At 44.4% G+C, this 14,753-nt stretch overlaps 1 protein-coding gene across 1 annotated transcript; it reads left to right on the top strand.

The window, feature by feature from the left end:
* The first annotated feature begins 3,348 nt into the window (after window positions 1-3,348).
* mrps30 (mitochondrial ribosomal protein S30) lies at window positions 3,349-12,406 on the top strand. Its single transcript, XM_048535552.2, has 5 exons — window positions 3,349-3,945; window positions 6,857-7,002; window positions 8,996-9,101; window positions 9,283-9,459; window positions 12,011-12,406. Exons 1-5 carry the CDS (start codon window positions 3,378-3,380, stop codon window positions 12,292-12,294), a joined length of 1,281 nt encoding a protein of 426 aa, XP_048391509.1. The 5' UTR covers window positions 3,349-3,377; the 3' UTR covers window positions 12,295-12,406.
* The last annotated feature ends 2,347 nt before the right edge of the window (window positions 12,407-14,753 follow it).

Below are 14,753 nucleotides of genomic sequence, written 5' to 3'. Positions count from 1 at the left end.
CAGCTGCAGTGAAGGTAACAATGGTAGTCAGTGGCTTTGTAGTGGATGGCAGTGAACAGTTTATTCTCTGAAACGGAGAAAGAGAGGCCAAGGAAAGGAAGGGACATGTTGGAATTGGATGATGTGAAAGTTATAGACGGTAGAAATTGAGGCAAAATTTTTCAAGGTCCTGGTGGGAGAATGAAGCGGCACTGAAGTAGTCTTTGATGTATTGAGAAGACTGTGTGGGAAGGGGCCAGTGTAGGTTTGGAACAAAGATTGGTCCACATACTCCATAAAGAGGGAGGCATAACTGGAACCCATGGCAGGTGCCCACAGCCACTCCTTTGACTTGTTAGCAGTGAGATGAATTAAAGGAGAAATTGTGTTCTGGCCTTTGGTTGAGGAAGGAGCTGACAGTTCGGACCACCCTGATGGGGAATGGAGGTATAGACTGATTGGATATCCATGGTGAACAGCAGGCAGCTACCGCCAGGGAACTGTAAATTGTCAGTATGGCAGTGGGCATCAGAGGGATCGTGGATGTAGATGGGGAGGGTCTGGACAAGTGGAGACAGGATGGAGTCAACATAGGAGGAAATGAGCTCAGTAGGGCAAGAACAGGCTGATATGCTGGGCTTACTAAGGCAGTCTGATTTGTGGATTTTGGGAAGGAGGTAGAAGCAGGCTGCCCGAGTTTGGGAGGCTATAAATTTACAGACAGTGTGGAGGAAGATCTCCAGAAGTAATGAGCTTGGTGACAGTCCTGGCAACAATGGCTTGATGTGATGATGTGTGGTCATGGTCCAGGTGGAGTAGGAAGAAGTGTGCGATAGTGGTGGTGAGCATCCGCAAAGGTAACAATCAGTGCGTCAGACTAGAAAAGCACCATCTTTGTCAGCACGTTTGATAACAAAGTTAGGTTTGGACCTGAAAGAGTGAAGTGCGACAATTTCAGAAGGGGAAAGGTCAGAGTAGGCCCCACAGATAGTCCATCTAGCTTGCACATCACCAAACACTATGGGCAATTTAGCATGATCAATCCACCTAAATTGCACATCATTGCACTCTTCAAGGAAACTGCCGCACCCAGAGGAAAGCCATGCAGGCCTGAAGAGAACATGCTAACTCTACATAGTCCCCCAAGGGTGGAATTGAACTTGAGTCTCTGACACTAGGAGGCAGCAGCGCAAACTGTGCGGTTCTGCCTGGAATATGGAATGCACTGTCTGTAAATCTGGTGGAGACTGGTTCAACTGAGACATTCAAGAGGGCATCTGAATAGTGATCAGAGATAATGGGAACTGCAGATGCTGGAGAATCTGAGATAACAAAGTGTGGAGCTGGATGAACACAGCAGGCCAAGCAGCATCTTACTTGGCCTGCTGTGTTCATCCAGCTCCACACTTTCTTATCTGAATAGTGATGTTGTGCAGGAATATGAGAAAAAGGCAGGAGATTTGCACTCTATAACAGACCTGGAGCAGGCACAATTGGCCTAGTGGCCAACTCCTGTTCAGCAATAATTCCGTGATTCTATGCATTTCCTCAGGTACAGGTCAAAACTGCACAAAATCCTGATGAAGTTCTGGCGAAAAGTTGCTACATTTGAAAGATTAGCTCAGTTTTCTCTGTGCAGATGCTGCCACAACTGCTGAGTTCCTCCAGCCATGTTCATTCTTGTTGCACAGTCCTCCATGAATGGCTGTATATCAATGTTAAATTGTGGTCACCTAGCTCTGAATACACCTCCTCCCACCCACCTTCCTGCAAAAATTCCATCCCCTACTCCCAATTCCTTCGCCTCCACCACATCTGCTCCCAGGATGAGGCATTCCACTCCTGCACATCCCAGATGTCCTCATTCTTCAAAGGCCACAACTTCCCCCCTGCAGTGGTCGAGAACGCCCTCGACCGTGTCTACCGCATTTCCCGCACCTCATCCCTCACACCCAGCCCTCGCAATAACCGCCAAAACAGAATCCCCCTAGTCCTCACATACCACCCCACCAGCCTCTGGATACAATGCATCATCCTCCGACACTTCCGCCATCTACAATCCGACCCCACCACCAAAGACATTTTTCCATCCCCACCCTTGTCTGCCTTCCGGAGAGACCACTCTCTCCGTGAATCCCTTCTCCACTCCACACTCCCCTCCAACCCCACCACACCCACACTTGCCCCTGCAACCGCAGGAAGTGCTACACCTGCCCCCACACCTCCTCCCTCACCCCCATCCCAGGCCCCAGGATGCCTTTCCACATCGAGCAGATGTTCACCTGCACATCTGCCAATGTGGTATACTGCATCCATTGTACCTGGCTTCCTCTACATTGGGGAAACCAAGCAGATGCTTGGAGACTGCTTTGCCGAACACCTCCGCTCAGTTCGCAATAAACAACTGCACGTCCCAGTTGCGAACCATTTCCACTCCCCCTCCCATTCTTTAGATGACATGTCCATCCTGGGACTCCTGCAGTGCCATAATGATGCCACCTGAAGGTTGCAGGAACAGTAACTCATAATCTGCTTGGGAACCCTGCAGCCCAATGGTATCAATGTGGACTTCACAAGCTTCAATATCTCCCCCTCCCCCCACTGAATCCCAAAACCAGCCCAGCTCATCCCCTCCTCCCTAACCTGTTCTTCCTCTCACCTATCCCTTCCTCCCACCTCAAGGTGCACCTCCATTTCCTACCTACTAACCTCATCCATGTCCGTCCTCCTAGGACTTACCTATTCCCTCCCTACCTATACTCTCCACTCCACCTATCTTCTTTTCTATCCATCTTTGGTCCACCTCCCCCTCTCTCCCGATGTATTTCAGAACCCCCTCCCCATCCCCCTTTTCTGATGAAGCGTCCAGGCCCGAAACGTCAGCTTTTGTGCTCCTAAGATGCTGCTTGGCCTGCTGTGTTCATCCAGCTCCACACTTCGTTATCTTAGCTCTGAGTAACCCTGAGTTTATTGCAATAAAGAACACATTTTCACTTTAGTGATTAAACAAGGACGTTCAACAACCACTAATGAGAATATTGGGATGGGCAAGAATACTACTTTACCACCAATACTCCCAGAAGAATTTTTTTAAAATCCTTTCTTTTGCTCGAAAAAATGCATAATAATAAAAAGGCCGTTGTATTTGTTCAGGCCCTTAGAAATGTACAAGATCAGCAATGACCATTCAACAACAGGATGGAATCTGTTGCTGAGAACCAACAAAGCCCCTTCTTGGTCTCTTTATTTTCATTGGATGGTTGTCTCCGTGTGCATTTCTATTGGATAATACTGCAGCTCCATGAATTTTCATTGGATGACACTGTCAGCGTCTGAATTTCCATTGGACAGCTACGTCTTCACGTGACCGCCTTCGGAGCGGGGGGCGGTGAGGGAAGATGGCGGCGTGCAGACGATGGCGGTTGGTGCGCGCGATCGGTTTGAATGGCGGGCGGGAGTGGAGAGTGGGCCGCGCGGGGCTGGTCACTGAGCCGGCTCCAAGCCTGACTCCCCGGTACCCGCCCGTCCTCCCGTCCCGTACCGCCAAAAGCAAGTCATCTCAGAGGCGGAGAGTCGACGAGTTTTTCCAGCGGGTTCACGGGGCCCCCTCGGCGTCCGAGAAGATCCGGCTCCTGACCCGGATCCAGCGGCTGAAGTACATCGTGTACCCGCAGACACTGTCCCTGGAGGCAGACCGCTGGTACCAGAGCTTCACCAAGACCGTCTTCGTGCCGGGGCTGCCCGGCCGCCTCAGCGGCCCCCAGCCCGGAGCTGAGCCGGAGCTCGACCGCCTCAGGTCCCTGGTGTGCGAGGCGCTGTCGCAGGAGAACTTCTACGTGAAGAGGCGGCGTCCGTTCCTGTACCGGGACAGGGAGCAGACGGTGCTGCCACTTCTCGGGAACATGGTGCCGCGGCTCGTCAGCGCCTTAGCTTCAGAAAACCCGCTGCTTGGAGTCTCCTCTCTGGGTAAGGGAAGCCTCCTTTCTCTCCCTCTCCCTCTCCCCCTGTCACTTTCCAGACCGTCGTTATTTCAGCAGCGATCCTGCGGGATCTCTGTCATAATCGGACCGGGCAGCAGCAGCAGTTTCCCCTGAAATTAAATGTTCCCCCTTCCTCACCCTCAGACTCACCATTTAATCTGGAAAATTCAGAGGGTTCCACCGCAGTAATTTGAATAGTTAAATAACAGGTAAATAGATCATTTAAATGCCTAGTGGAAATCCTAAATTACGAATCAACTTGCTTTCTGCCTAATCAACTTGATCCACCAGATCCTAAGCCCAGGATCCTGTAGTCTTTCTCTTTTGCCCAAAAACCTGACATCCTTACTATACCTTAGTCACCAGAGTTGACACTGTCCTCTCTCCGTGGATCCTAATCACCATCCTCATTCTGTTGTTGGATTCAATGTTTCCACCCCCCTTCCCCACCCCACCCCCCTTCCCCACCCCACCCCCCTTCCCCACCCCACACCCCTTCTGCTGGACCAGTGATTCAAAACCCCTCCAGGCACCGTCTTCCAGCCCCTTCTCTCCACCCCCCCACCCCAAACTTGAACCCCACAACCCAACCGACCCTAAACGCTCCCATCACTGACACATCCATCAAACCCAAGATTTAATCAATCACTAACAGAAATTGCTGGGAAAAACTCTATAGATCTGGCAGCATCTGGAGAGAAATCAGTTAAAATGTCTGGTGCAGTGACCCTTCAAAACCTGTGCCACTCCATCACTTGCACACCTATCTTACGTTCTTACTGTCCTGGCACCCTACTTAATGTAGCTTACATACTGACACTTTCACGAGCTCTGTCGTGCTAGATATTTAAATTACTGAAAATGGCAACTACTGTGGTAAAAGGCGTTGCTTGCCTTCGCCCTTCATTCTCTCATATCCTGCAAAGTGACCTGTCGTTCCATATAATAGCACTTGAGTGGCATTTGGAATGTAATTACTATTCCTTGGAAACTCTGTTCAAGTGTTCTGACTGATTTACCTGGATAATTACGCAGGAAATGTTTTTATAAAGTAGTAGTCAAACTCCTGAGATAATAGGAACCGCAGATGCTGGAGAATCCGAGATAACAAGGCGTGGAGCTGGATGAAGACAGCAGGCCGAGCAGGGAAGTTCGCGTTTCGGGCCTAGACCCTTCATCAGATATGGGGGAGGGGAAGAGTGTTCTGAAATAAATAGGGAGAAAGGGGGAGGCGGATTTAAGATGGATAGAGGAGAAGATAGGTGGAGAGGAGGCAGACAGGTTAAAGAGGCGGGGATGGAGCCAGTAAAGGTATGTAGGTAGGGAGGAGATGGGTCAGTCGAGGGAGGACGGACAGGTCAAGGGGCCGGGATGAAGTTAGTAGGTAAGAAATGGGGGTATGGCTTGAGGTGGGAGGAGGGGATAGTTGAGAGGAAGAACAGGTTAGGGAGGCGAAGATGAGTTTGGCTGGTTTTGGGATGTGGTGGGGGGTAGGGGAGATTTTGAAGTTTGTGAAATCCACATTGATACCATTGGGCTGCAGGGTCCCCAAGCGGAATATGAGTTGCTGTTCCTGCAACCTTCGGATGGCATCTTTGTGGCAGTGCAGGAGGCCCAGGATGGACATATTGTTGGAAGAATGGGAAGGGGAGTTGAAATGGTCCGCGACCAGGAGGTGCAGCTGTTTAATGTGAACCGAGCGTAGGTGTTCAGCAAAGGGGCCCCCAAGCCTCCGCTTGGTTTCCCCGATGTAGGGGATGCCACAACGGGTACAGTGGATGCAGTATACCACATTAGCAGATATGCAAGTGAACCTCTGCTTGATGTGGAAAGTCGTCTTGCGGCCTGGGATGGGGTGAGAGAGTCAAGGAGAGAGTGCCCCCCCCCCGCCCCCCTTGGAAAGCAGACCAGGATGGGGAGGGAAAAATGTCTTTGGTGTTAGGGTCAGATTTCACAAGCTTCAAAATCTTCCCTCTCCCACCGCATCCCAAAACCAGCCAAACTCGTCCTCGCCTTCCTAACCTGTTCTTCCTCCCACCTATCCCCTCCTCCCACCTCAAGCTGCACCCCCATTTCCTACCTACTAACGTCATCTCACCCCTTTGACCTGTCCGTCCTCCCTGGACTGACCTATCTCCTCCCCTTCAGTCACCTTTAATGGCTGCATCCCTGCCTCTTTAACTTGCCTGTCTCCTCTCCGCCTACCTTCTCTATCCATCTTCAATCCGCCTCCCCGTCTCTCCCTATTTATTTCAGAACCCTCTTTCCCTCCCCCATTTCTGAAGAAAGGTGTAGGCCTGAAATGTCAGCTTTCCTGCTCCTAAGATGCTACTTCGCCTGCTGTGTTCATCCAGCTCCACGCTTTGTTATCTCGTAGTCAAACTCCTGGTGAGCTGCGGTACTGGCCATGCTCCTGTATTTCTCTAACTCTGACATCGCCCTATAACATCAAATTGGTGTGTTTTCCATGGTAGTTTTCTACCGAGCAGCGTTCACTTGTCAACCAGTCAGTACTCTTATAAAGAGATAGTGGGAACTGCAGATGCTGGAGAATCCAAGATAATAAAATGTGAGGCTGGATGAACACAGCAGGCCAAGCAGCATCTCAGGAGCACAAAAGCTGACATTTCGGGCCTAGACCTCTCTGATGAAGGTTCTAGGCCCGAAACGTCAGCTTTTGTGCTCCTGAGATGCTGCTTGGCCTGCTGTGTTCATCCAGCCTCACATTTTATTATCCAGTACTCTTATAAAGTTGTTTTCACTTTGTTGCCAATTCCTGTGTCCTGATGCGTGCATTATTTAAAAAAAATTGCCAAAATGACTTTTAACAATAATTAAATCTTAAGCATTATGCAATGCTCAGTTTGTGCTAAAGTTGTGAATTTTTATTCTTCTAGATTTTGAACCAGACGTTAACTTTTACTGGTTGCGGGGTGAACAAACTGTTCCTCGGGGTCATCGGAAAGGACGAGTAGATCCTATTCGTTTCCAGATTGATGACAAACCTTACTGCCAAATCCGTGTTCCTAAACAACTCCCTGAGGTAATAAATAAACAACTGAAAAAAACTGCAGATGCTGGAATTCAGAAAGCAAAACAGATTGCTGGAAAAGCTCAGCAAGTCTGTTAGCATCTGTGGAGAGAAATTAAAGTTAATATTTTGGGTCCGGTGACCCTGCCTCAGAACTTGGTGGGAGAGTCTGAAGAAGGTCACTGGACCCAGAATGTTAACTCTGATTTCTGTTCACAGATGCTGCCAGACCTCCTGAGCTTTTCCAGCAATGCCTACCTTTGTCCTTGAGGTAATAGTTAAATTAAAATTTCTAAGGGTTTTAAAGGCATCTTCTGTTTGGTTTCAACTGGAAGATTCCTGTGCTTTTGTCAGCTGATTTTGGCATCAAACACTTAAGTTAACTGGTACGAAATATAGGTACCATGCCTTCTGTTGTGTGCTAATATTGTTTTAACCTTTTCCCCATAAAAAAAATTACTTTTTCTCTTTGGTAATCACTAATATGCTTTTTCTTTGGAAATGGTAATCAAGAAGGGTTTTTTTGTTCTTTCAAGAAATTTACATATTGCTGGCAAGGCCTTCCTTAATCGCCCATCCTTGATTTGCCTTGAATTGAGTGGCTTTGTGGGGGCCGTTTTAGAGGGCATTAAGAGTCAGCCACATTGTTGTGATTCTGGAGGCAGCTGTTGGCCAGACCAGGTGAAAATGGCAGTTTTCTTCCTTTCGAGGATGTTAGTGAGCCAGATTCACAATTTAACAAAAGAGGTTGTGTTTTCTTTGCTAAAGACCACCCAAATGAGAAATGGATATGAAAATTTTATTGTATGTTAAGAACTGACCAAAAAATAACCTGAAGCAGTCAATGTCCATGTAAAGCAAGACCTGACTACATCCCGGCTTGGGTAGAGAAGTAGGAAGTGACGTTGCCTAGCATTTGTGGCATGAGTTACATTTTCATATGAGAGACAATCTCATCAGCTCCCCATGAGATTAAATGGCATCACTATTGCTGAATTCCCTGTTGTTAGCATCCTGCATGGACTGTTGTCCAGACACTGAACTGGATCCACCTATAAATATAGTGATCATACAAGCCGGTTAGAGAATTCTGTGGTAAGTAACTCTCTTCCTGCCTCTCAAAGTCCGTGTGCTACTGAAGATGCATAAGTTAGGATGTAATATCCTTCACCCATCTGGATGGATGCAGTTTCAATAAAGCTCAAAGCTTTATACCGTTCAAGACAAACCAGCCTGCTTGATTGGACCCCATCCACCATCTCCAGCATTGACTCCCTTCATGTACGGTGGCAGCAGCAATTGCATTCTACACAGTCATAGAATCTTGGCATCCCTACTATGTGATTTAGTGCAGTAACTCATCTTTGGCAGCACTTTACAAACCCATGATCTTTGCCACTTAGAAGGACAAAGGCAGCAGATGCATGAGAACACCAGCAAATTCCTCTCCAACCCTAAACCGTCCTCATCCCGTCACTTTCGATGTGTCAACATCTTGGAACTTGCTCTCTCGCAGCACTGTGGGTCCCTCCATATCCCAAAGACTGCAGTAGTGCAAGGAGGCAACTCATCACTATCAGGGCAATTAAGTATGGGAGATAAATGCTGCCATTGCCAATGATGTCTGCATCCTATGAACTAATATAATAAAAACCTGGGAAGTCTAAAAATATTTTTTAACCTGTTATCCTTTAGTTGTTCAGTTTATTGCTCCAGAATCAGAATTTATTCCTTAGTGATAATAGCTTTAAACACCTTTCTGATTAATTCTTAATATTTAAACAGCCTTTAAAGTTTGCACAGTTATCCATCGCTAAAATGCAAACTCAGATTATTGGTATTCAGCTTGTTTATTTTCTTCAGTGTTGTATTGTCAGACTGAAGTAGATCCTAAACTGAGAATTGATGTTATAACTTGGTCAATACAAAATTTTTTATTGACCTATAAGTTAGCAGTAACCTTGAAAAAGAAACATTTTTAAAATTCAGCTTCTTTTCTTCCTAGTTTGTGCCCTTGCAACATTCAGTTCCTGAAGATGTTCCTGTTATTCATGTAGAACCATGTCGACTTCCACTATTTCAACGACAGTATGACAACAATATTTTCATTGGTAAGGCTAAATGGATTTGTGGATGCATTACGTGCATGAATAATTGAATATTTTATTAAACTGCATACTGATCCATGCTTGTTCTATAAAAGGCTGGCATATGGAAATCAACTGAATTATTGTATTCTGTGTTCTTAGTATGACTGGTGTAGAATTGCACTTGTATGTCTTCTCTTTATAGGTTCAAAGATTGCCGATTCTTCCTGTTACGGACACACCCAATTTCATTTTGCTTCTGATAAATTGAGGCGAGAAAAACTAATAAAAGACAACCTAGCTGACCAGATTGAAGTGCGTTTGCGTGCCAATGGCATTGCAAGTTTGTTTGCTTGGACTGGAGCACAAGCAATGTATCAAGGTTAGAGTGTGCTTAAGTACCTTGTTTTTGAATTATGTCTCCCTAATTTTGTTCTTTCTGAACCCTCATTCATTTCACTCTTTCTCCACATTTTATATGCCATTCAAATAAGTAGACTGGTTGCTCCGGGGTGTTTCTGACCATTAAGGAATAATGAGAAAAAAGAACGAGTGAAAATTTTCCTATTGCAATTTGTGTACTTGGAATTGAAATACAACTGGGCAGGCCAATTTACTGTATTAAAATCAACTTTATTGCCACTTATAGGAATGCTGTTCAGAAAGGCATTGGTAGAACAGGCTCAGTATTAGAATAAGAATGAGTAAGTTATGGCTGTAGTTTGAATATCTTAAGAATAAATCAGGTGTAGAAACAAATGATGCATATTTTTATACTGTTAACATTATGGATAGTGGAACAATGTTGCTATTCAAACAGTTCATTTAACTGAAGTTTAACGTGCTTTAATACTAATTAGACAACATGGTATCTGAATAATTTTAATGACTTAACATTACATGTTACAGGGCTTTTCAAATGTAGTTAAATTGTCTTACTGAGGTAATTAAGTCAAGGAGCAGAGTCATTGCAAGAGCGGTGCTTTGCTAGTAATCATTTAAACATTTTGGAACTAATCTTATATTAACCACCAGAGAATTAGTCCATTCTGTCAAGAGTCTTTGTCATTTAAATATGACTAATTTGTTTCTCAACTTTATTCTCTAGCCTTTTTCCGTAACCCTTGATCCCCTTACTAATCGAAAACCTAGTTATCTCTCCATTAAATCCCCTCAATGACTTGGCCTCCACAGTCTTCTGCAGCAGTGAGTTCCACAGATTCACCACCATCTGGCCGAATAAATTGCACCTCCTCTCAGTTCTAAAGAGATGGCCCTTCACTGAGGCTGTGCCCTTGGAGGCTCTCCTACTGGTGGAAACATCTTCTCCACATCCACTTTACCCAGACCTCTCAGTATTCTGCAAGTTTCAATGAGATCCTCCCTAATCCTAGACTCCATTAAGTATAGACCCAGAGCCCTCAACTGCTCCTGTGGTCATAGTCATACAGCATGGAACCCTTTGGTCCAACTCATCCATGCCTATGAGGTTTCACAAACTAAACTAGTTCCATATGGCCCATATCCCTTTTTAAACCTATTCGTGTACCTGTCCAAATGTCTTTTAAATATTGTAACTGTACTTGAGTCTGTCACTTTGTCTGGAGTTCATTCCATATATGCACTACCCTTTGAGCAGAAAAGGTTGCCTGCCAGGTCCTTGTCTAAACCTTTCCCCTCACATTAAACCTCCGCCTGCACTAGTTTTGGACTGCCCTACCTGAAGGAAAAGATCTTTGCTATTCACTTTATCTGTGCCCCTCATGATTTCTTTATCAGCCTCCCTAAAGTCATCCCTCAACCTCTTTAGCTCCAGGAGGTAAAAATCCCAGCCTATCCAGATAGCCTTGGTAATATCCTCGTAAATTTTTTTCTGCACCCTTTCCAAGTGAATTTTTTTTAGCAATTCAAGGGCAGTACTTCAAAAGTGACTGCCAATATCCTGTACAGCTATAGTATGATGTCCCAACTCCTGTGTTCATTATGAAAAGCCCTTCATCCCTGGGATTGTTTTTGTAAATGTCCTCTGGACCCCCCCTCTAACATCAACACTTCCTTCCCGCATCTCTTTTGTTTACTTATTCTTAATTTGATTTTTAGAAGTTTCCTACTGGTATTTTGTTATCTGTAAATGTGTCCCTATTTAATTTCAATCTGAAGTAACCTTTAATAGGTAATCAAATTAGTTATCAAACAGTGACCTTGTGGTTTACATGTGATGTCGCATTTGTATTTGACCCTTAATTCTCGGTTTCAATTTATTGTTTTTTTTTAAAATACCTTGCAAGCCGTGCAGTGTCTCTCACTGGATGTGCAGTGGTCTTCCTCACCGTGCAAAGCGTACTGATCGTGTGCTTTCAACAGGCCCTCTCTTTAATCATCGAAAGATATGGTTAAGTTATGCTGTTAAATAATTGTCAAATTAGCAGCATAATTCAATGATTATTAAAGATTTGGAAATGACCTAAACCTTCTGGATATAATTGCGAAAATACTTTTCAGGAATATACAAGGCAGTTTGATCTGTGCATTTAGAAAGTCTGCAAAAAGCCAGTTTAAGAACGCCTAGGGTTTCAATTGAGTGAAAGCACCGCTATATCGCCAAGTGAACCTAGTCTATGGATTCACTGTGCTCTTGGCCAATCATTTTACAGCTTCTCTGGTATGTGACTGAGCTTACCAAAAGGATTTACTTTTGTATTGTAAAAGCTCCGTTCCAAAGTTAATTGATTTTTCAGTAATTAATTGGTACACTTTTTTTAACCCAGAATGTTCAAACAGTTTCATATTTTAGTTCCTCATCCTTGAGTATAAAAATGTATTTTGAACAGTGAAGATAAATGTTTCCAGTTGAGCTTTTACTGAAGCTTTTTTTGTTAACTATTGCAATGAGCTTTGAGTCTTTTTAAATGACTGTATTTTTGTTATTTCAGGATTCTGGAGTGAAGCAGATCTAACCCGACCATTCGTCTCCCAAGCTGTGATTACCGATGGAATTTATTTCTCCTTCTTTTGCTATCAGTTGAACACACTAGCTTTGACTGCCAGTGCAGACCAGCATAACAGCCGCAAAAACGTTTGCTGGGGAACAGAAAGTATGCGCCTGTATGAGGCTGTTGAAGGAGACAATGTGATTGGGTTCAGTGATGAAGTCCTGAGTCTCCTTGTTCGCTTCTTACTTAATAGACCTGAATCAAGCGAAAGTAACCGAGGTTGAATGTAACATTGAGTGTTTGTATGTAATTTAAAGATTGTAATATATGTGTTGAAATTAGGTATGTCTAAAGATTTCAAGTTTAACTGCTTAAAATACATTTTTCTGGAATGTCCCAACAGTGTTTGCATTGTCTTTTATCTAGTGGTATGTGCTTCTATTCAAATGAACTGGAATTTGATGAGTATCTCTCATTTATCTAATTAATGTTTAAAATTCATTCAAACTTACAAACCATGAATTTAAGTGCAAGATAATTGAATTTAAGACTGTTGTGATAGTTGGTTCATATTTGATGGGGACTAATAAAATTATACTACTTACTTGCATGATTGGTTATAGCCAGAAAAAGGTAGGTAGGAAAGTAGATGGAGTTGCTCAGATATCTGAAATAAAGTAACTAGTCCCTGGGGCAAAGCATGAAAAGTGTACTGTGAAAAGTTGGAAAATTACTGAGTCTCTCCTAAAATGAGGAAAAGTGTGCGTAAACAGATCATGTTAACCCAATGTAAACTTGTATGGTATTATTACCTCATCTATACTAAATAATGACAAGTGGTTCAGATAATACCTATGGGAATAGATGTGGTATAACAAGGCGTTGAGTTGGATGAACACAGCAAACCAAGCAGCTTCAGAGGAGTGGGAAGGCTGACGTTTTGAACTTTGACCCTTCTTCAGAAAATGCTTCGGAATACTATCTCTGAAACAATTTGAACCCCACTGTGAAGCCTTCCTGCTCCTCTGATGCTGCTTGGCCTGCTGTGTTCAACCAGCTCTACACCTTGTTATCTCAGATTCTTCAGCATCTGCAGTTCCTACTATCTTGTGAATAGATGTGGTGGCAGGTTTAAAATTAAAAACATCTTTAAAGGGCTAATTTTATAGAAGGAAAAAGTTTAAACAAATTGACTTAGTGGAGATGTAGGTTGAAGTGCTGAGGGAGGATGAAATAATGAGTGCTCGGGGAAACCCCATGAAGAATCAGGATTTTTTCGAGGTGAGATTATTGAATATTCAAAAAACCAGTCAAGAGGATTTAAGTTTGGAATAAACAAATGAGAACATGAAGTGAAATAAGAAAAATTTCAAAACCTGTTAATGGAAAGTGATTCATGTACAGTCACTGGTGTTTGAAGGGTCTCACCGCTTGAACTCCAGCCTCTCATTTTTAGAATGAAGTATTTATGCCCCCTGCTGTGGCTGTAGTTATAACCATTTTGATCCATTGTGCATGTTACTTATGGTACAATGGAAGGCAAAAGTTAGTTGCTCCTCAAGCAGACAGTCTTTGCACTTCCCTTGGCTACGTAAGTTTCCACTTTACAGCCTTAGTGCAGGCATATGAAGTAAATGTGTCAGGTCTCAATTCGCTGTCCTCCCTGGAAACTAGTGTGTTGCTTACAGGTGATGAACCGCTTCCTGCATGATCTCGGTCTCTTACATGTTCCGTCATATCCCTCCATTATAGTGTTGAGTTGCCCCCACTTCAGTGATCTCCTCTGCATTCTAACTTTCTGATTCTTATCCATGCATTACGTTTTCCAGTCTCTCCCATAGCAGTTGGAGCCTAATAATTCTTCCTTTAATCTTTTTATGGTTTGACTCCCACAATTGATCATGATCCACTCCCTTGAGCAGCTTAGTCAGACTGCCCAAACAATGAGTGACTGCATCTCTGGCTGACTTTCTGCAATTCTGCAGAATGGTTGCACTGGACCCATGGGGCTGGTAGTAGCTTCATCCCCAGCCTGTAAGATGTCGGAACATAAATTGGGCCATTCAGCCCATCAAGTCTGCTCTGCCATTCAATCATGGCTCATAAGTTTCTCAACCCCATTCTCCTGCTTTGTGCCTGGGTAGCTCAGTGGCTAGCACTACTGCCTCTCAATGCCAGGGACCTAGGTTTGATTCTACCTTAGGATAACTGTCTGTATGGAATTTGCATGTTCTCCCTGTGTCTGCGTGGATATCCTCAGTGCTCTGGTTTCCTCTTGCCATCCAAAGATGTGCAGATCTGGTTGATTAGCCATGCTAAATTGCCCCATAATGTCCAAGGATGTGCAGGATAGGTGAGTTAGCCATGGGAATGTGCAGAGTTACGGGGTTAGGGTAGGGGAATGGATCTGGGTGAGATGCTGTTCAGAGGGTTGATGTGGACTCTGCTTCCACACTGTAAGGATTCTCTGTTTTAAAAGAGAACCTTGATTCCCTTGGCAATCAAGAACCAATCTATTTCTGACTTAAATACACTTAATGACCTGACCTCCCCAGCCCTCATTGGCAATTCCATAGATACACAACTCTGACTGAAGAAGTTTCTCCTTATCTCCATTCTAAAGGGTTTTGCCTTTACTCGCAGGCTGTGCTCTCAGGTCCTTGTCTGTCCTGCCAATGGAAATATCTTCCTAATGCCCACTCTGTTCAGGCTATCCAGTATTCCGTAAGTTTCAACTAGATCT

Source organism: Stegostoma tigrinum, chromosome 1, assembly GCF_030684315.1.
Source record: "Stegostoma tigrinum isolate sSteTig4 chromosome 1, sSteTig4.hap1, whole genome shotgun sequence".
In the NCBI taxonomy this organism is placed as follows: domain Eukaryota; kingdom Metazoa; phylum Chordata; class Chondrichthyes; order Orectolobiformes; family Stegostomatidae; genus Stegostoma; species Stegostoma tigrinum.
Note: the sequence above shows the minus strand (reverse complement) of the source record. Positions and strands in the feature narration are given on the sequence as shown.

What these genes read in the sequence shown, in the direction of transcription:
- mrps30 (XM_048535552.2), top strand. Translation starts at nt 3,378, where the DNA reads ATGGCGGCGTGCAGACGATGGCGGTTGGTGCGCGCGATCGGTTTGAAT. An exon ending in TGACAACAATATTTTCATTG is followed by an intron (nt 9,102 to 9,282) that starts GTAAGGCTAAAT and finishes TTCTCTTTATAG; the next exon opens with GTTCAAAGATTGCCGATTCT. An exon ending in AGCACAAGCAATGTATCAAG is followed by an intron (nt 9,460 to 12,010) that starts GTTAGAGTGTGC and finishes TTGTTATTTCAG; the next exon opens with GATTCTGGAGTGAAGCAGAT.